The sequence below is a fragment of the Coturnix japonica genome, chromosome 28 (assembly GCF_001577835.2).
Source record: "Coturnix japonica isolate 7356 chromosome 28, Coturnix japonica 2.1, whole genome shotgun sequence".
In the NCBI taxonomy this organism is placed as follows: domain Eukaryota; kingdom Metazoa; phylum Chordata; class Aves; order Galliformes; family Phasianidae; genus Coturnix; species Coturnix japonica.
Genome location: NC_029543.1, coordinates 1,646,049 through 1,666,211, shown reverse-complemented (window position 1 = coordinate 1,666,211; position 20,163 = coordinate 1,646,049). Strand labels below are relative to the sequence as shown.

Below are 20,163 nucleotides of genomic sequence, written 5' to 3'. Positions count from 1 at the left end.
TCCTTGAGCTGCAGCGATTGCGAAGGAGATGGTTTCCCAATCGAGGGGACGTGAGGCCAAACCAGCAGCGTGGTGACGAAGGAGGAAGGGCCGTCCCCAGGGAGCTGAGTTGGCTGCTGGAGGAGGTGAGGACGGGGCTGGGGGGGTCCCTGGGCTGGCATGAGGAGGGAGATATGGGGGTTGCAGTGCATCCCCTGCCTGGGGGCACCCAGGGGTGGTGATGGGAGCAGTGCAGGGCACAACCTCTGGATTGACATTAAGCTGCCTGTCCACAGCACCAGCACTATGGCACTGCTGGCTCACATCCTGCCACCACCACTACTGCTGCTGCTGCTTCTGCTGCCATACAGCCATGCTGCACCGTGCCACCCACAGCCCAACGCCACACACTTCATCTGCACGGAGCCCACTCTCAGCACCTTCCCCTCTGGGCTTCCCCCCACCACCGTGGCCATCTCAGTGGAGTTCACAGCTATAACCACCATAGCCCCCAATGCTTTGGCTGGGCTGCCCCATCTGCAGGAGCTGCACCTCTCCTCCAACCACCTGGCCGTGCTTCCAGAGGCTCTGCTACAACCCGTACCCACTCTGCGCATCCTCGACCTGACCGACAACCTCCTGCCCGACCTCCCTGCTGCCATTTTCCATCACTCCATCCACCTGCAGCACCTGGTGCTGCAAGGGAACCTCCTGCAGGCGCTGCAGCCCACCTGGTTTGTGCATCTGACCCAGCTGCATTGGCTCAACCTGGCGGGCAATGCTCTGCTCGAGGTGCCCCCCGCCGCCCTCCGCCCTCTGCGCTCCCTGCACAGCCTGGACCTGGCACACAACCACCTGCAGCACCTCTCTGCTGATACATTCGTTGGGCTGCAGATGCTCGAGAGGCTGGACCTGGAGGGCAACCAGCTCCGTGCACTGCCACCAACCCTCTTCATACCCACCCCTGCTCTGCGCCTGCTCTTCCTGCAGAGCAACACCCTGCAGGTGCTGCCCGACGGCATTTTCTCCCCACTGCTCCACCTCCGCGTCCTCGACCTGTCACACAACCATCTGCAGGCTCTGCAGTTGCCCCCACGCTCCCCTGGCCCCCCGCTATCCCTTGACATCTCAGGGAACCCTTGGGCCTGTGAGTGCTCCCTGCTGGCACTGCTGCAGGATGAAGCCCTGCAGCTCATTGCTGCCCATGACACACGCTGTGCCAGCCCTGCACAGCACCAGGGGGAGGAGGTGGCTGCTGTGAGCCAGGCTGGGGGTGAGGGCTGCCAGCATGGGGGGGGCAAACAGAGACCCCTGGATCACTAGGCAAGGGGTTCAGTGCCATGTCCCCTCCCTCCAACCCTCTTAGGGAAACTGAGGCAATGAGAACCTTGCCCCATCCCAGTGATTCCCATCCCCATCCCAGTGGCTGCCATCCCCACCCTATCTGCTCCATCCCAAAGGCCCCCAGTCCCACCCCACCTGCTTCACACCATCCCAGCTCCCATCTCCTTGTCCCCATCCTTACAAGACCGCATTAAATGGCTTCTCCTCGTTCTGTGTTGTCCTGTGAAGTTCATGAATGAAAGGCAATGATGGCTGCCATCAAACTCATCCCCTCCATGTCCCATATCCCTGCCCAGACCAACTTGATCCCCTGGGGCGGCCCTCCTGGACAACATAACGTCCCCAAGTTCCCCACCATCTCCTCTGGGTGACCCTGAGCCCTTGGGGACGGACAGAGGAGTCATGGGACACTGTCATGGGGAGGTGTGACATAAAGACACGGGGACACCTGGCGTGGGCAATAGTGGTATGAGGACACTCGGTGCGGGGTCACTCGTTATGGGGACAATTGGCACGGGTTAAACACTCAGCATGGGGACAACTGAGGGGTACCGGGGGGGGGGGGGACAGCAGTGAGGTATAGGGACACCCGATGTGGGACATCCTGGAAGGGGACACCTGGCACCGGGTTATAGGGTCGGGGACACCGATCTGGAAGCCCCCCCCCCCCCTAAAGTCCCACCCCTCCCTCCCAATTGGCGGCTGAGCGTCCCACCCCTTCGCTGTTTGGCTCCCGCCCCACTATGAACGCGGAGCTGGGAGGGGACGGATTGGGGTTACGATCGCGACCGGGAATCTCGATCGTGACCGGAGGTCGCGATATCCCGCCCCCCCACCCCCCCATCCTCGCAGTGAGTACAGCCCGGGGGCTCCGCACGAGAGCGGGGGGGAGGGGAATGACCCACGGGAGGGGCCGGGGGTCCGAGGATGGGGGGGGCGGGGGCACCGCGATGTCCCACGGGACCCCTAGGACTCCCCCCCTCGGGGACCTCCCCCTCCAGAGCCTCCTAGAGGACGGATGGTGTCCTGCACTCCCACCCCCCTCCCCAGGGACCCCCTCCTGCCCCGCTTCCATCCCTCGGAAACCCAACCCCACTGTATCCTGGTGGGGTGGGAGCCCCAGAATGAGCCCCATCCCAATCCCCCCTATCCACCCCTCCTAAACTCCCCATCCCCAGCGGCCTCCAGGTTCCTTCCACTCGTGCCATGAGTTTGCAGTGCTCAGCCCCGCTTTCTTCTCTCCACCGCAGCGATGTCAGCCGACAACTCAGCACCGGCACGAGAAGAGCTGCAGGTAGGGCTATGGGGAGGGCCCATGGGCTGGGGACACCGCAGGGTCCCATCTCACTGTTCCCCATTGCCACCCTATAGCAGAACGTGGTGGTGCGGGTGGCCAACCTGCCCCTGGTGAGCTCTGCCTGTAGCACCGTGTCCAGTGCCTACACCTCCACTAAGGAGAACCACCCCTATGTCCGCTCTATGTGTGATGCTGCTGAGAAGGGGGTGAAGACTCTGACAGCAGCAGCAGTCAGTGGGGCACAGCCCATCCTCAGCAAGCTGGAGCCACAGAGTGAGTGGGGCACCCCATAGATCCGGGGATGGGGAGTGTTATGGGGTGACACATCTGATTATTTTGGGTTTTTTTTAGTATCCACTGCCAATGAATACGCTTGCAAAGGGCTGGATAAGCTGGAGGAGAAGCTGCCCATCCTACAGCAGCCCACTGAGAAGGTAATGTCCCTATGGGGCTGGCTGGCTTTGTGTGAACTGCTGGGATGATGAACTGCCCCATTCTGTGCCCTCCAGGTGGTGGCAGGGACCAGGGAGTTGGTGTTGGGCACCGTGATGGGTGTGAGGGAAGCAATGAGCCGCGCTGTGGGAAGGGCCTATGGGGCCGTGTGGGGCGGCGTGGAGAGGACACAGAGGAGGCTGAGCTGCAGCATCGACACCGTGGTGGGCTCCCGTCTGGGTCAGCTGCTGGCAGATGGGACTGACACAGTGCTGGATAAGTCGGAGGAGCTGGTGGAACATTACCTGCCTGGGACGGATGAGGGTGAGTGCTGTCCCCCCTTGTTGGGATTGAAGCCCATCCCCAGGGCTCAGCTCTGCTTTGGTGCTGGGGGTGCTGGGTGCCACAATGGGGGTGTGGGCAGCCCCCACCCCTCAGCCAGGGCAGCACTGAGTCTCACAGAGCCACTGTGACCCAAGGGATATTCCCTGCATGGGGAAATGTGGAGCAGCATGGGGTGAACTCTCACCTGGAAAGCAGAGAGCAAATATAGCCCCGTGCCACCAGCTTGCTTGCGCTGGGTATTTATAGCTCAGCACGGGGCAGTGGTGGGCAGAGCTGGTGCTGTGTCACCGCAGAGGTGACCGCAGGGGCAGAGGGGACACCTGCAATGACTGCGAGCCAAACACCCTGCGCTGTGCCATAGAGCTCAGGGCTCATCCTTGGGGTTAATGCGCACCCTGCATTGCTCTCCCCATCACCCCGCAGCAGATGGCACCGAGGTGACCTCACGGGAGCAGCGGCGCCGGCGGCAGAGTCGCATGGTGCGTGTGGGCTCCATCTCAGCCAAGCTGAAGGACCGTGCCCTGCGACGCTCCCTGGGTGAGCTGCAATGGGCCCAGCACAGTGCACAGCAAGCCCTGAGCCGCCTGCATCGCATCATCGAGCTGGTAAGGGCTGCAGCCATCCCCACATCCCCATCCAGAGCATCTCAGTGCACTCCCGGTGCTCTCCATCCTTTAGATCCAGCAGGGCAGGCATGGAGTGGACGACTCATTGCACAGCGCCAGGCAGCACCTGCACCATATGTGGCTGGAGTGGAGCCTGCAGGATGATGCACCCATGGAGGACAACCAGGTAAGGGAGGGATGCTATACAGCAGAGTGTAAAGCAATGGGGTCAAGGCTGTGCCCATAGCTCTATGTTCTTATTGCTTTCCAGGTGGAGGTGAGGACCATGGCCATGCTACGAGGGCTCCTGAGGCAGCTGCAAGCTGCTTGCACCCACCTCCCCATCCGTGGGCTGCCCAGCAGCGTGCAGGACACAGTGGGGCACGTGAGACACGGCGTGGAGGGATTGCACAGCTCCCTGTCCCGTGCTTGCTCCTTCCACGACCTATCAGGCATGGTGCTGGAGCAGAGCAGGCAGCGTGTGCTGCAAGCACAGCTGAGCATCGATGAGCTCTTGGAATACGTGGGGCAACACACAACCCTGCCTTGGATTGTGGGACCCTTCGCCCCCGCCCTCGTGGAGTACCCGGAGGATTATCCCATTGAGATGGCCAAGTGGAACGGCTGCGTGTGTGTGGGACACGGGGTGAGCACTGAGCTCAGTGACTGTGCAGAGGGGAGCCAGCCCCAATGGGGTCAGCAGCAGGATGGACTCGGCGGCCCGATGTGGGATCTGTGATGCAAACAAGGGGATGGTGGCACATGGAATACGACCATCCCCGAGCCCAGATGGCATCAGGATTCCTTATCTTAGCACGTGAAAGAGAAAACAAAACCATCCCAACCCATCGCTCTGTGCCTCACACTGAGTTGGGGGGAGGGAGGGGGACACGTAGAGCCGGGGTTGGCTCCATGTAAGTGCGGAGGCGACCGAGTGCCCCCGGACTGTGCCCCGCCGTCGGGTGGCGGCGGACTTCAGCCCCGTTATCAGCTCCGCCGCTTCCGACGGTGCGCACGGGGCTGTGCGGGCATCCCCACGTCGGGGGGCAACTGGGGGGGGTGGGGAGGGTCTGATGGCCGTGGGTAGTGATGGGAGGGGGGGAACTGCCCGTTCAGATGGGGAAGATCCGTCGGTCGCTGCTCCCGGGCCGCCCCCTGTAGGGTGGGACCCGGTCACATGCGCACGGGGCGGGACCCGGGGCCATAAAAGCGGAGGGGGGAGCGGCCTCGTAAGGAACGTTCGGAATAGAATTGAGCTGGTGAGTGGGGTCCCAGTTCGAGCCTGGAGCTGCTGTGTGTGTCCCCCCGACACCGGGGAGCCGCCGCCACCGCTCCGTGCTGGGGGTGGGTGGGAGCTTCGGGGGGCGAATGGTGATCGCAGCGGGACCCCCCTGTCCTGGGGTGTGCGAGCTCAGGGTTCCGCTCATAGGGAAAGGAGGGGACCGCTGGGGTGGGGGGACAACGTGGGGTTCCCTCTTCCGGGGTATTCATTCCCCCTCCCCCGCTGTGCAGTTCTTTTGGGGTCTGCCCTCCTGCTCAGCCCCGCTTTGCTTGTCCTACAGCCCCGCCATGGCCGCCAGCGAGGATGGAACAGCGCAGCCCAAAGCTGAGGAGCAGCAGCAGGTCAGTGGGGCCGGGGGGAGCCCACCTGAGTGTGGGGATGGGGCTGAGGGCACCGGGAAGGGACAGTGACCCACCCCATTCCCAACCACGAGGGACCCTGGGCTGCGCTGAGCTCTCACTGTCCCCATTGTCATGCACAGAGCATCGGGAGCCGGGTGGCCAACCTGCCCTTGGTGAGCTCCGCCTGTGGGATCGTATCCAGTGCCTACAACTCCACCAAGGAGAGCCACCCCTATGTCCGCTCTGTGTGTGATGCTGCTGAGAAGGGGATGAAGACTCTGACAGCAGCAGCAGTCAGTGGGGCACAGCCCATCCTCAGCAAGCTGGAGCCACAGAGTGAGTGGGGCACCCCATGGATTTGGGGATGGGGAGTGTTATGGGGTGACACATCTGATTATTGGGGTTTTTTAGTATCCACTGCCAATGAATACGCTTGCAAAGGGCTGGATAAGCTGGAGGAGAAGCTGCCCATCCTACAGCAGCCCACTGAGAAGGTAACGTGGGGTGTGTGGGGTGTTGGGATTTGCCCCAGTGCTGCCTACCAGGGCTTTGTTATTCCCACCAGCTCATCTCGGACACGAAGCAGCTGGTGACATCCACAGTGACAGGGGCCAGGGATGTCCTGACCTCCACTGTGGCCGGAGCTAAGGATGCAGTGAGCAGCCGGGTGACAGGAGTGATGGATATGACCAAAGGGGCCGTGCAGGGCAGCGTGGAGCTGACCAAGTCGGCAGTGAGCAGCGGTGTCACCACCGTGATGGGCTCCACCGTGGGCCAGATGGTGGCCAGTGGGGTGGGCTCTATGCTGGAGAAGTCTGAGGAGCTGGTGGACCACTACCTGCCTATGACGGATGAGGAGCTGGGTAAGGATCTGATGGCAGCGTGTAGTGATGTAGGGGACAGCCCAGATGGGGCAGCACTGGCTCAATGTGGAGGTCAATGGTGGGGCAGGGGCTCAGCTGACTGGTTCCTTTCCCCCCCCAGCCAAGCTTGCCACGGCTGTGGAGGGCTTTGAACCAGAGCAGCAGAAGAAGCAGCAGAGCTACTTTGTACGCCTGGGCTCTCTGTCAGCCAAGCTGCAGCACCGTGCCCTCCAGCACTCCCTGGGCAAGCTGCAGAGTGCCCGCTCCAGCAGCCAGGATGTGCTGGGCCAACTCCAGCGTGCCCTCGACCTGGTAGGACTGTCCCAATCCTGACCCCCACCTCTAGGCTGGGATCAGCCACCCACCCCCCCTTGCTTTGCTCCCACTACAGGTGGAGCATCTCAAACAAGGTGTGGACCAGAAGCTGCAGGGAGGGCAGGAGAAGCTGCAGCAGCTGTGGTTGGAGTGGAGCACCAAGCAGCCCGGTGGAGGCAAGGAGTTGGTGCCACCAGCAGTAAGTAGAGGGCAGGAGGGTCCCCAGGGCTGCCCTGGTTTCCCCTTGGTGCTCATCCCACCTTTTGTCCCAACACAGACGGTGGAGTCGGGTGTGCTGACCCTGGTGCAGGGCTTGGCTCAGCAGCTGCACAGCACCTGCCAGCCCCTGGTGTGCAGCCTGCAGGGTCTCCCTGCCAGCATCCAGGACACAGCAGCACAGGTCCGGCACAACGTGGATGAGCTCCGTGCCAACCTGACCTCAGCTGCCTCCCTGCAGGAGCTGACAGGCAGTGCAGTGACACGGGCACGTGCCCACGCTGCCAAAGCCCGAGAGCTGATGGATGAGCTGGTGGAGCACGTGGCACATAATGCACCCCTGTCCTGGCTGGTGGGACCTTTTGCTCCTTCCATGCAGCAGGGGCAGAATGTGCAGGGGAAATAGCAGCCCCTGGGGGGAGGATGAAAGCATTCCCAAGCTGAAATCAGAGCTCCTGCTAACCCATCCCTGCCCTAGTACCCACTAACTTCCTTCCCTGCCCATCCTGGGTATCCCCTTGGCCAAAGCGGTGCCAGCAAAGTGCCTTAGCTTCCCCCAGTGCCTATGGCTGCTCCAGCCCCTGTTGGTCAGCTCTCCATCTTCTCTAGCCTCCACTTGTCACCTTTAGTGCCTTCAGGCCTTTGCTCTTCCCATCCTTGCAGCTGCCCCCAGTGGTGGCACCTGAGGGGGGAAGGGGGCTGTGGCTTAGGGTGGGCAAAGCAATAAACTCAGTTTAGTTTTGCAGTGGTCTAAGCCTTCTTGGGGTTAGGGGGGGTACTGGGGCTGGTGGGGTTGGGAACCTCAGTTCCCCCTCAGGATCTGCCCTGCTTGTCTCCTTGCTGCCACTTAAAGTCCTTCCTGGGGCCTCTAATGGGAGGGGGAATGAGGGTATGTAGCTCTGTGTGGTCTTACAGGGGTGGGGGCTTCCAATAGTGGCACCAGCAGGGGCTGTCTTGGTGCTGAGCTCCATGCTGGGCCTCCACCACCACCAGTGCTGTACAGAGCCCGGGGCTGAGGCTTTGAAACTGGATGATCATTATGGTCCTTTTTCAACCCAGTCGTTCTATGATTGGAGTCTGATCTCCCAGTACCTGCTTAGATCTGCTTCACAACCCATATCTGACTTTCAGCTCACCCATGGCTACAGAGTGATGCCCAAAGTGGTGCTCACAGAAGCCCCTTGTTGGGATGACGCATGATTTGGCCAACCCAAGACCTGACTTCCCATAAATTGGGCAAGAAGGAAGCAAGGTTTATTTGGGTTTTGTTTATGGAGGGGTGGAACGTGAAATAAAGCCTGGAAAAGAGCACAGGCTCCCCAGGGTGTTACAGCAACACCAGCCTTGAATCAAGGCACACCACCCTGTGTTGGCATTGCCTGACCCATGGCACAAACAGGACACGAGGACGCAGCATCTGGTTGAGCTGGGAACATCTTTATTTTCCATGTACAAAAGCTTCAGACTTGTTGCAAAAGAGCAGAAAGACAGACAGACAAACAAGATGCTGCCCAGCACAAGGCAGGATGCTGCCACTGGTGAGTTCCACCCCCCCCCCTTCCATCCAGCCAACACAGGGGAGAAGCTGCAACCAGCTGGAATGAACATCACAGGAGGGAGAAAGGGACTCAAAGCAACAGCATGAAGATCTCCCATTGGGGGGAGAAAAGTCCTTGTGTCCCTTCTGCACCCAGCACTGAACAATGAAGAAGGCTGGGAGTGCAACCAGGCCCTATCATCACCCCTTGGGGACAGCTGTAATAGGGGCAGGGCCAAGTCTGGGTGCTCAGCCCAGCTCAGGGTCCAAAGGAATGGGGAGCCTTGGGGATTTGCTCTGGTCCCAGCCCCGGGTAGGGACAAAGGGATAAGGGAGGCTCCTGCCCACCCCTAGTCACAGTCAGCGATGCCTTAAGAAATAGACACTATGGCTCGTAGTGTTTTTCATTAAAAAACCCTTTATATTCATTTCATGTCGGTTGAAATCACAAGAAATTAGGTTGGGGGGGGGGAGGGGAGGGAAGGAGAAAAAAAAAAAGAAGGGACAAATACAGACAAAACAGCACAGTCTCCCCCCACATTCAGTGCTTTCACGGGGTCGGGGGCACAGGACAAGACCTAAGACATCAGCTACTGTGTGACTTAGTGAAGTAACGCAAAGATGGGCAAGGCAGAGGCCAGTCTCCCTTCAGAGCAGGTGATGTGGCCCCTCCACATCCTCCTGCAGGCAGTCCCACGTGCTCAGCTCTCTGCATCCTCAGCTCTCCTCTGCATCATCCACAGACTCTGACTCCCCACGAGCCCTCTCCCGTTCGGTGCTGGGATAATCCTGCACGCTGTAAGGAGAGCAAAGGCACCACCTCAGCAAATATCTGACCACCCCCAGAATCCCCTTCCCAAGCCAGTATAAGCCCCACCACAACCCATGAAATCCCCCATATGTGGCCAAATGGGAGCTCAGCTTCCTGCAGAGCTGAAGCTGGATGGATGGCAGATGCCAAGGAGCTCCTATGTGCTGCATTTGCCCCTCGTCCACTCACTTGTTATGGGGCTCCTCGCTAGGTGCCTCCATCTCTCCAGCTCCTGGCCCTCGGCTTTTGTCTCTCTCCTGCTCTTCTGTGCCCTCCGTTTTTTGGGACAAGGATTCACCATTCACAGGACCTGACAAGTCTGTAGAGAAGAGACAGGCTGGGACACTTGGGCTCTTGGGGCAGTTCTCACCCACCCCACCCCACCCAAGGGGTTGGACCAGTACAGCAGGTTGTCTCCATACACAGCCAAGCCCAGCTCTGGCCTGACCAAGACAGCTACTTGAATGGCACCAAAGACTCAATTGCCCAAGCCCAGAGGCTGACTTCAGCATGGATTTTCCCCATTGTCCCATCCAGGAAAGCTCTTACACCATTACTAGGATGTGCCCAGCCAAGGACTGACTGCTGGGCTCGCAGCCATGAGACAAAGGAAGAATCCAGCCACCAACTGCCTGTGCAAGAGCCCCTCCAAGGGCGTCTCCACATTCCTTCATGTCCCTGGTGCCCTGGACCACAGCTCAAAGAGTGAGTCTGACCCAAAAGCTGCTCCAGAGACACTCAAAACCAGGGTGTGGGCACTGAGGTTGCCCTCTGCTCTTACTGCCACGAGCATCTGATATTCATCCCACAAAGTCTCACTTAAAAATGCAGTCCCTAGACCCTGTGGGGGAAGCTGGACTGAAACTGCCCCTTCTCCAGGCAGCTCCACAGCCTGACATGAGCCAGATACGGGTCCACAATGGGACCAGCTGTGCCCTGAGCACAGCCCTGGGATTGCTACACACCCAGATGGAGCAGGGAACCACCCCAAGATGTGCAGGGCACATTACCAGCATTCACTTCCTCTTCTCCCTTCTCATTCTGTGTCTCCCCTCCTGAAAGCTTCTCCTGGCCTTTCTCCACATCCCCCTTGTCCTTCTCAGGCCCAGCTTTGTTGGCTTTCTGGATTGCTTCCATCTTTGGTCCTAAGACACGCGACTTCAACCGGGTGTAGACTTCAGCAGCTTTCTCCATCACGTCCTTGTTTGCTTTATAGCGACGGATCTGCAACAGAAACAGGGACAACCTTGGAGCTGTAGCACCCTAAGTAGGCTTGTGCCCTCCCAGTGGATGCTCAATCCTCCACCTGCCGTACCTTCTTCAGAGTAGCCACCACATCAGTGTGTTTCTGGAGGATGTGAGAGGTAACCTGGAGTGCGCCCAGCTCCTCTAATGCATTCAGGCACCGCTTGATGTCCTGCAAGGATGGCACCAAGATCAGAAACTGCCTGGAAGTGTCTCTGTGGATTACATCTCTCTCTGCACAGGCAGCAGGGGGAATAAATTGGGAGCCGGAGGGACTTCATTTGCTAAACCCCTATGGGGTTTTTCAGCAAAACTCTGGATCTGCCTCGAGGGAGAAACCAATCTTACAGAACTCCAGCCCCAATTCCACCAGCTCAGCTCAGGTGAGAAGAAAACCACCCCCCAGCTTGTGGGGACAGGAATGGGAATGACAGAATCATCCCTGCCAGCTCCCAAGGGGGCAACCAGAGCAGCCTTGAGTGGGCACCCAGGACCAGCACTGCTGTGAGCACAGTTCCCTCACAGCACCCACTATCAAGACATCTGCCTTGAGCAGCTGGCAAGGCTTACTTGATGGCCAAGAACACAAGCTGGGACCTCCCAGGCCAGGCTGATGTATTCAAGCACTCACCGGGTTATCCACCTTCAAGGCAAACTTGATCTCACTGTGAAGTTTCTGAAGTTTCTCTTCAACTGTGGGCTCTGGAGCAGCAAGAGACAGAAAAATGTATCAGGTCACCAGTATGGAACATGCCACTACCTAGGAGCCCTCCCCTAAAAGGGGACTGGCTTCTTCCCATGTATCCGAGGCTGAAAGCAGGAGCCTCTATGAAGAAGATGGGCTGAGGTGTGCCAAAATTGGTTTCTGCACACCCTGTAAACACTTTCCAACATGATGCAGGGACCACAGCCATGCTGGAAAGGTGCAAGCATAGCCACACTGATCCCAACTGGAGAGAACCCTCCTCCAGCTCCAACTGGGAAAGGAACCAGCCCTGGCTCCCTTCTCACCCTTCTGTGACCTCTCTTAAAAGCAATCACTCTCTCACCCTTTTTCTTCTCCATTCTCCTTTCAGGGATCAGGTCAGACTTCTTCCGGCCTCTTTCCACTTTCAAAGGTCTGTGGGGTAAAGAAAGGAAAAAGGTCATTCAAGGGATGCCTGCAGGTGAAACCACCTGCCTGTTGCTGGGCAAGCAAGAAAGGTGACAGCTCATGGCAATGCATCCTCCAGGCTGCACAACAGCATGAGCCCTGCCACACTCCACCCGTGCTTGCAGACATATCTCCAAGCTCACACAGGCAGGAGCTTTGAGACAGCAGCTCCCCCATGCCCCAGCATCCCAGAACTGCAGAAAGGCAGAACTCAAAGCAAAGTGTCTGGGGATACCACAACGATCTTCCCTTGTGTGGGCTGGAAAAAAACAAGGGAGCTCAGCCTGGTGCCCACCAGACACTTCAATCAGCCCCTTCAGCTCTGGGAGAAAAAAGAAACCCCCCTATGGGTGCTGCTGTCACTGACAGCTCCATAAGGATGTTCATCCTCACTCCAGGGTGTCCTCAAAAGGGACTGGGCACCAGTAGAAGAGGAGATCTGTCCCCAAAAGCAAAGAGCATTGTGTGCAGGGAGGGGAGATGCTGACTTGTTTCGTGGTTTCTCCTCTGCTCGGCCTCTCTTCTCCTTCTGATTTGGTTTCCTTGACAACTCTGAGGGCTGCTTCTTCACAGGCTTCTTTACCTGAAAGGAGAGAACAATGCAGGCAAAAGCAGATTGAAGCAGAGAAACCCCCCCCCCATCCCCAAGCACTGCAGGAGGGAGACAGAGCCATGGCCCACTCTGGTCCTCCCAGTCCCACATGGGTGTGATCCAACAAATCCAGCAGCCAGCACCCATGATATCACTGCTGCAAGCCACAGGCAAGCAGCACCATTGGCCTGGGTGCAGGGCTGTCCCCTGCACGAGATGAAAAAAGCCTTGGGTTACAGCATAGCCATCTGCTGCTCCAGAAGTAAACATGCTGGTACTTAAAACAGCCCACCCAGCCTGCAATACCTGCCTATGTGGGCAGACCCACATTTCCTTTCAGAACTCAGATCTGCATGATGCTTTCATAGCCCAGCTCTACACAGAGAAACAGGCGTCAGAATGAAATAATGACCCTTCCTCTGCCAGTGAGGAACCACAGCTGCCAGAAGCCCTCTGCAACCTTTCTCAGTGCTTCACCCGAGCCCTGCTAACCCTTTCCATTATCTGCAGGGCAAAATGATGACAGTGGTGGGAGGGAGAGCATCATAGGGATGCAAGCTGGATGAGGCCTCCAGAGTCCAGGGAACTGCTGCCCTAGGGATACATCCCTTTCCTGCAACTCCAGTGTAATAGAAGACCAAGGCAGCAGGTCACTGCCACTCCTGGAGGCCCCTGCTGACCTGGCAAAGTGATGGTGGGCTGTCATTTGATACCAGCTCTCCTCCTGTACTCACCTCTTTCTCCATCTCCAGCTCAGAGTCTGAAGAGGATGGGGCCTTTCCCCGGCCTTTTCTGCCCTTTTTGGCCACTTCATCATCAGCACTACTGTCGCTGTCTGAATGCACCTCCTCGCCCTTCTCTGCTTTCTCCTTCCTTTTCTCTTTCTCCTCCTTCTCCTGCTCCCGGAGCCGCCGGATTTCTTCCTCTTGTTCCCTCTTCCTCTTCTCCTCCAGCTCCCGTCGCCTTTCCTCATCTCGCCTCTTCCATTCACTGATACGGTCCACATCACTGTCACTATCACTACAAGAAACATGAGTGTGTTTGGAACCTTTGTTGTGAGAAATGAGGCCAGGGACACCTCCCAGCCCAGCGGGTGACAACACTCCAATCCCACTGCAGCTGATCTCACCTATCACTGCTGGAGCTGATAGGGACACGCTCAAGTTTCGGTTTCCTACCACGGGGCTTGGGAGGGGGTTTCTCAGCTGCAAGACAAAGAGATGTTCAGCAGGAGCCCTGGTAGCTTCTTGTGAAAACTGCCCCATATCAGGGGGTCAGGGGATGCTCAGACATGCATTAGATGCTGCCCACAATAGAAACGGATGCCAGAACCTCAAAAACACCCAATTTTATGTGCTCTCCAGTATCTTGTAGAAGCCAGCAGTGGCTCAGTTGCAGTAGGTGAAGTCTCCTTGGTGTTACCTGGCTTTCTGCCCCGTTGAGGCTTTTTAACAGACACATCGGAGTCTGAATCCGAGTTGGAGTCTGACTTGGTCATGTCCACAGTCGCGTTTCCCATTTCTGAGTCTGAGTCCACCTTGGAGTCAGAGTCGGAGCCAGACTCCACTTTCTGTAAGTAAAAAGTGGGGTTGGATGTGGGAAACAGGAGCAGCTGACATCCCCAAATGCAGCACCACAGGGCCCAGCAAGGTCACTGGGACAGAAACAAGGTCTCTTCTAGTGCTGGACCTATACCCAGCCCACAGCACAGCCCTCCTGCCCCATCTCCTATAGGCAGCACAGAGTTCAGCCTCCCTACTTAACAGAGGAGTCACCTGCTGCACCTTCCTATACAGCACCAGGTCCCTCATCACCCAAGGAGCCTGGAGGAAATTGATATAACAACGTATACAGACAAACCACTTCAGGAGTCTTTTTACCTTCTTCTTCCTTCCCCCTGCAGGCATCCTACGGGGAGCTCTGGCCACTGGCTTCTTCTCAGGAGTGAAGTCCTGAAGGAAAACCCAGATATTAAGAAATGGGGAAAGATCTCACGAAGGTGAAGCCAGTCAGTTCCTCCAGGCCCTGATTCAGTGCCACTGGCTCCACAGATGGTGCTGCTCTTCTAGTAGCATCCTGCCAGTCTCCATACAAGCACATCCCAAACCCTCTTACCTGGTCACTGTTTTTTTCTGACTCAGAAGACGTTTCTGAGTTCTCCTCTTCTGTCAGAGAAGGGCTGCCTTGATCTTCACTTGAAGATTTCCGAGGCCTTTTTGCCACTGGCATCTGATACTCAAGAAGCAACAAAGTGAGAAGTCCACCCCCTCTCTTCCCACAACAGAAAGGGAGGGAAAGGTTGCCCAGCTTTATCGGATCAGCCCCAATGGAAAGGTCACACGCACTCAGAAGAGATGTGCACCAGGACTTCACAAACAAAGCACAACACCCACAGGACCCCTGAACACACACTGAGCCCCACAACCACCCTACAGCCCCTTTCACACTGGCACAGCCCCCCATCCCCACTCCTCAGCCCACACTCACTTTCATTGCCAGTGATTTTCGCTTGAGCCCGCTGTGGTCGCTGCCTCGATCTGAGTCCTCATCACTTTCCATTTTCTCTGTGGTGACTGCAGCCATGGCAGCATCTTCTTCATCATCACCAGCATCACTTCCCCCCATCGGGTCATTCTCGGGGATGTCACTGTCAGAGGAGCTGGCAGGCTAAAGATAGAGGAAATAACAATGATGTTATTGCACCAGCAGGTCTGTGGTGTACCAGGCTGGAGGAAAAGGGGCACAAAAGGGTGGCAAGCAACGAACAGCAGCATTGAGCAGAGAGGAGCACACACAGAAGAGCACAGGTAAGGTCCCCAACAAGAGCCAGGGCCCTTCAGCACAGTTCTGGGGCAGAAGGACAATATCACACAGCCCGTGGGTGAGCGTGCTGGTGACCCTCTTCTAATCTCTCTGCATCCCCTTCCCCAAGACCCCTTCCACACCACCCCAAGACCACCAGAAACACCTTCCCTCCAGCTCCCCTGGCTCAGCTCCACCTACCACTTCCTTGCTCCCCTCCCCAGCATCCTCATGCTCTGCCAAAGACCCCTGGAGAAGCCTGAGCTTGACATCCCCTGTAGGTGAGTGGACTACAGCCTTCCACTGCCTTGCAGGTGCCAGAGAAGCAGGGCTGGGTGGCGTGGCTCAGTCCTTCCTCCAGCAGCTCATTTCAGGCCAGAACTCTTCCTTCTCACACACCTTCCCCATCAGAATGGCCTGCAAAAGGAGTCCAGCACAGCAGCCCTGCTGTTGCCCAGCTGGGATCTCTTCCATGCTGTTCCATCACTCCACACAGGGAACGTCTCCCAGCTTCTCATCAACCTGCCACGATGTTCCTCATACAGGCACATAGTATCCAAGAGGAAGGAAACATCTGAGCTGCTTCTTCTGGGCTCTTCCATTCTTTTCACAGCCAACAGGACCAGCTGACCTTAGAGCCAGGGTTCTTCCAGCACTGAAGTCTTGCTGCTGAAAGTCTCTCTTCATCTTGACACCTTGTTTCACTTAGGTCTCAAAACCAAAAAGGCCTCAACTTCAGACTCTTCTGTGAGACCTGTGGCCCCGTTGGGATCTTTGCCATGGTCCCAGTCACAGCAGACCCTTCAGGAATCAGTTTCTTAAGTCTGGTGGATGTTCACAGTGGTGCTGAGCAATCTCCTGTGTAGAAGGTGCTGCCTTCCTCACCATTGCCATCCTCCCTCCCACCCTTACACACAAGTGAAGCTGTTCTCCAGGTTCTCAAAGATCACCAGGGTCTCACCTTATCTACAACTGCATCCTCGGGTCCAGCCTTCTCCCACAGCTACTCAAACCACCGCTCCTCTCCTGCACCGCCAGCAGCACATCTGAGCCTGCCTACCTCCAGACCATCATGTCTTCATAGCTCACCTTTAAAAACCTTCCTCTGCCTCTTCAGACCAACTGCCTATGAAGCTGCTTTGGACGCCTTCTTTGAAGATCGCTATACAATAAATTGTATCATACAATAATGGTTACAAAACACCCCTCGTACACATGAACAATTGACAGCAAAGAGCCGTTCCCCAGCCTGCTATGAAGAAGCAATCAGTGGCTTTTGGCTCAGGACTTTGGAAATGGATGAAGAAAGGGAATGCAAACAGGTCCAGGAGCCAGGGACCAGCAAGCCTCCATTCTCACACTGACAAAGAAATCCTCTTTGGGCAAGGCACAAACAGCACATCCCTGTTTCAACTCTAAGATAGATGGGGGCAGAGGTGCAGTACCTCGCATAGGACAAGGAGGGCCGGACTCACCGAAAGGAGAGGCAGGAAGGGGGAAGCTATTTCAACCCGAGAAAGCCAATCTGCCAGATGGAAGCGCAGAGACACCACAGCAGTGACAAGCAGAAAAAGGAGGAGAGCGACTCGGAGGAAAAGGAGAGCTGGAGGCAGCCCGGATCCTTGCTGACCCCCCGCCACGCGAGGCCCGCACTCACCGCAGGGGCACTGTAACTGGCATGAGGGTTGTTCTGGATTTCCCATAATCCCTCGTTGAAGCCTTTTCTCTTGTTTGGTTTCCCATATTTGTCCTTATATTTTTCATAAGGGAACAGGTCTTTGGGACCCAAAAAGGCGCTGGAGAGAAACAAAGCAGAAGTGAGCCCAGAGCAGAAGCAGCGGGGCAAAGCCCAGAGAAGGGGGGACGAGGCAGCGCTTACGTCTCGTGAGTGCCGAAGAAGAAGATGGGGTACTTGTTCGGCGGGGGTTTCACTGCACCATCCGCGATGTCATCGATCTGAAAGGAAACCCAAAGCAGGAGGTGGTCAGAGAGAGCGGCTTGGGTACATCCTTTGCAAGGCACATTAGCCCCGGTTAGCAGCGTCGGACTCCAGCACACACACACACTTGGAGGCAAGCACGGCAACAAAGCACCCGGACAGGGAACTTGCTACGCACAGAGTCCTAATGCAGCGTTACGGCCAAGCAGGAGCTCTAGAAGAGGAACAGAAGGGATCCGCCACAGATGCTTTATGGCTATAGCTGGGCACGATGTGCCCCTCGTCAGGTTGCTTAGGACAAGCCCCTCCAAGCCCAGGGGTGGCAGCTCCAGCGGGTGGCCTGAAGGTCCCTCCTGGCTGCAGACAGGCCACAGGCAAAGCCCAGCCGCCAGCAGGACGCACGGGCACCCCAGTCTTCTTCCTGGCTCCGGTGCCCTTCGCTCTGCTCCTCATGGTCTGGGGCACAAGCAGGAGCCTCGGGGGCCCCCCACACGCTGGGGAGTCTTCAGGAGGAGCATTCCCAAAGGAGCAGCCAGCTAAAGCAGGAGATGCTGTGGGCAATGCGAGCACAATGCTGGAAGGGCTGAGTCCTCTTGGTGCCGGGACCCAGACCCACGTTGGTGCAAGGCTTGGCATCCCAGATCTCCTGGCGTGGTGAAGCCAAGCAGTGTTGTCTCCAGCACCCGGTGCAGGTCCCGGTCCTGCACGGCACCACTCACCATTGGACCGACCCACCGAGCTCTCGCACCCATAGAACCACAATTGATCCCTGCACGCCCCGTGCTGGCACCATTAGGGATGGAGATGCATAAGGCTGCCCACCAGCACAGCCATCCCCAGCACATGAACTCCATCACCCCTCACTCTGCCTGCAGCACAACAGCACAGCTCTGTTCCTGCACCTTGAGAGCTCACAGCCTCCTGCACACATCAGTATCACCTCAATATGTCCCAACATTGCCCCCAGCAAAGGGCACTGCCACACAATCATCCCCTTAGTTTGAATGGGTGTGCGATGCAGTGGAGGGATGAGGCTGGGGATGGAAGGATGGGGCAGGGGATGGGGGTACAAACCCAGTGGGGACAAAGGCAAAGGTCTGGGAGAGCAGGGCAGGGTTGGGGCTTGGCCCATGTGTCAGTACAGGACCTCAGCTCCCTGCTTTGGTCCCAGTGCCATCATAGGACCCAATTATCAGCACAAGGCTCAGCTGCCATTCAACCCGAGCATCAGTGCTGGACTATGGGATGGAGGAGGTACAACCCCAGAGCACAGGAATGGGAAAGGAGGGCAGAACAGGGATCGCTCCCCATCTCCCAGCCAACCCCATTACCATCACACAACCCCATTACCATCACACAACCCCATTACCACTACGGGACCTCAGCTCCCACTCGGCCTAATCTCAACGCGGGGCCTCAATACCGGCCCTCCCCGATCTCAACCCCCTCCCTGAGCCTTTCCCCATAGCGGTGCGGCCCCATAAGCTCACCCTAGCTGGCCAATGCGGGTAACCCTTCATCTTAGCGAAGACGAGGTCTCCGGGCTTGAAGCTGTGCGGCATGGCGGCCGCGGGGCGGGGCGGCGGCGGAGGCCCAGGCCTCGGGCAGCAGCAAGTAACGGGGGCGGGGAAGGCCCGGTCCGGCCCTCAGGATGTCCCTCCTTCTTTGGGTATACACGGATTCTATTAGTTGTTACAAGTGCCGTTTTGCTATTTCACCCATTAGAAAGAAGGGAGGGTACGGTGGGATAACGGGATTGGGTCCAGAGCTGGAGGGGAGGGGGTAAAGAGGGGTATGGATGGGGGGGAGATATGGAGGGGTATTGGGGTCTATGGGGATGGGGGATCATAGGTTTAAAGGGGTCAGGGACTGTGGTGAGCTATGAGGGGGGAATAGGCTGCCAGGGAGGGTCCCCATGGCACGAAGGTGAATGATTTTGAGGGGGAAAAAGCAATGAGCAGCCATCTCGTTAGGGACAGATAAGCAAAATGAGCCTCCCAGAGCCATGGGATGGAGCTTTAGGGAGGTTAAAACCCATGGGATGGAGGTTAAGGCCCATGGGATGGAGCTTTAGGGAGGTTAAGGCCCATGGGATGGAGCTTTAGGGTGGTTAAAGCCCAGCAGCTCCATGGAATTGTCCTGATATAACCATGAGAGCAGGGCTGGGGGTATGGAAGGCATCCCTTAAAGAGCACAGCCATGTAGGGGAAGGTTGGATAGGAATGGAGAGCTTGCCCTTAATATAGGGGAAAGTTGGATAGGAAAGGAGCAGGGAGCATGCAGAGGAATTAGAGCTGATTTAGGATCATAGACCTGTGATTTAATGACCTGATTTCTGTGCTTTCACGGAGCCAAACCCAACCAGCCCATCTGATTCATCCTGCTTTAGCTCAGCTTTTAAGCAACAATTTGCTGCTGCATCCCAAGTGAGAAATGGAAGCTGGATGAGATGCAGCTGAGCCTGGTGAGGCTGTTAGCAAACACAACCCACACGTGTGGCAGGGATTAACTACGGAGCAATTACACCTATGGGAGAGGAGTGAGAACAAACTGAGTGTGCTGTGTTCCCTGTTGGGGGCTGCTTAGAAGGCCATAGGAAATGATGGAGGGGATCTGCCCCTGTGCTGGTTAGAGCTTACCTGGAGCATTGAGTCCAGTGCAAAAGAGACACAGACCTGTTGGAGTGTGACCAGAGAGGGCCATAAAAATGATGTAGGATGGGTTGAGAGCTGGGGCTGTGTATAAGAGGAGGCTCCATAGGGAGATGAGAGTGGTTTCTCAGTACCTATAGGGGCTATAGGAAACAAGGGGCTGCTCTTTAGCAGGGTCTGTGTGATAGGACAAGGGGAAATGGCTTCAGACTAAAAGAGGGGAGATTTAGAGTGGGTATAAGGACCCAAAGAGGTGTCTATGGGGATAATATGACTATGGATGGGGCTCTTTAAGCTGTGGGTGACCTTATTCTCTGCAGGAGTGTGACCAGATGGCTTTTAGAGGTCCATTCCAATTCAGACCACTCTGATCTGCATCTTGACCCACTTTACCTGCCCCATAGTGGGGCTGAA

The 20,163-nt window shown here is 57.1% G+C and overlaps 4 protein-coding genes across 10 annotated transcripts; 3 read left to right on the top strand and 1 right to left on the bottom strand.

Annotated features, from left to right (window-relative positions):
* Positions 1-140: 140 nt before the first annotated feature.
* Positions 141-1,532, top strand: LRG1 (leucine rich alpha-2-glycoprotein 1). The gene has a single exon (XM_032441006.1). The coding sequence runs from the start codon at positions 160-162 to the stop codon at positions 1,300-1,302; it is 1,143 nt and encodes a 380-aa protein (XP_032296897.1). The 5' UTR covers positions 141-159; the 3' UTR covers positions 1,303-1,532.
* Positions 1,533-2,059: 527 nt separating this feature from the next.
* Positions 2,060-4,840, top strand: LOC107325543 (perilipin-3-like). Of its 3 annotated transcripts, none has more exons than XM_015886530.2 (8): positions 2,060-2,174; positions 2,574-2,617; positions 2,698-2,893; positions 2,972-3,054; positions 3,130-3,376; positions 3,821-4,002; positions 4,076-4,189; positions 4,274-4,840. In XM_015886530.2, the coding sequence occupies exons 2-8, from the start codon at positions 2,576-2,578 to the stop codon at positions 4,739-4,741; spliced, it is 1,332 nt and encodes a 443-aa protein (XP_015742016.1). In that variant the 5' UTR covers positions 2,060-2,174; positions 2,574-2,575; the 3' UTR covers positions 4,742-4,840. The 3 variants fall into 3 exon arrangements, with proteins under 3 accessions (XP_015742016.1, XP_015742014.1, XP_032296842.1); XM_015886528.2 differs by having other exon boundaries at positions 2,067-2,174; positions 2,695-2,893; XM_032440951.1 differs by lacking the exon at positions 2,060-2,174 and having other exon boundaries at positions 2,442-2,617; positions 2,695-2,893; positions 3,824-4,002.
* Positions 4,841-5,168: 328 nt separating this feature from the next.
* LOC107325545 (perilipin-3-like) lies at positions 5,169-7,768 on the top strand. Of its 2 annotated transcripts, none has more exons than XM_015886533.2 (8): positions 5,169-5,261; positions 5,565-5,625; positions 5,766-5,961; positions 6,037-6,119; positions 6,191-6,488; positions 6,610-6,800; positions 6,880-7,002; positions 7,081-7,768. In XM_015886533.2, exons 2-8 carry the CDS (start codon positions 5,572-5,574, stop codon positions 7,423-7,425), a joined length of 1,290 nt encoding a protein of 429 aa, XP_015742019.1. In that variant the 5' UTR covers positions 5,169-5,261; positions 5,565-5,571; the 3' UTR covers positions 7,426-7,768. The 2 variants fall into 2 exon arrangements, with proteins under 2 accessions (XP_015742019.1, XP_015742020.1); XM_015886534.2 differs by lacking the exon at positions 5,169-5,261 and adding an exon at positions 5,286-5,346.
* A 1,185-nt stretch (positions 7,769-8,953) lies between these two features.
* HDGFL2 (HDGF like 2) lies at positions 8,954-18,728 on the bottom strand. 4 transcript variants are annotated; one of them, XM_015886524.2, is made up of 16 exons: positions 18,589-18,728; positions 17,039-17,115; positions 16,817-16,955; positions 14,845-15,024; positions 14,473-14,592; positions 14,238-14,309; positions 13,780-13,927; positions 13,487-13,562; positions 13,092-13,377; positions 12,254-12,348; positions 11,662-11,732; positions 11,244-11,314; positions 10,683-10,784; positions 10,378-10,591; positions 9,557-9,686; positions 8,954-9,352 (listed from the first exon to the last, which is right to left on the bottom strand). In XM_015886524.2, exons 1-16 carry the CDS (start codon positions 18,658-18,660, stop codon positions 9,274-9,276), a joined length of 1,932 nt encoding a protein of 643 aa, XP_015742010.1. In that variant the 5' UTR covers positions 18,661-18,728; the 3' UTR covers positions 8,954-9,273. The 4 variants fall into 4 exon arrangements, with proteins under 4 accessions (XP_015742010.1, XP_015742011.1, XP_015742012.1 ...); XM_015886525.2 differs by having other exon boundaries at positions 14,473-14,586; positions 18,589-18,727; XM_015886526.2 differs by lacking the exons at positions 16,817-16,955; positions 17,039-17,115.
* Between the last annotated feature and the right edge of the window lie 1,435 nt (positions 18,729-20,163).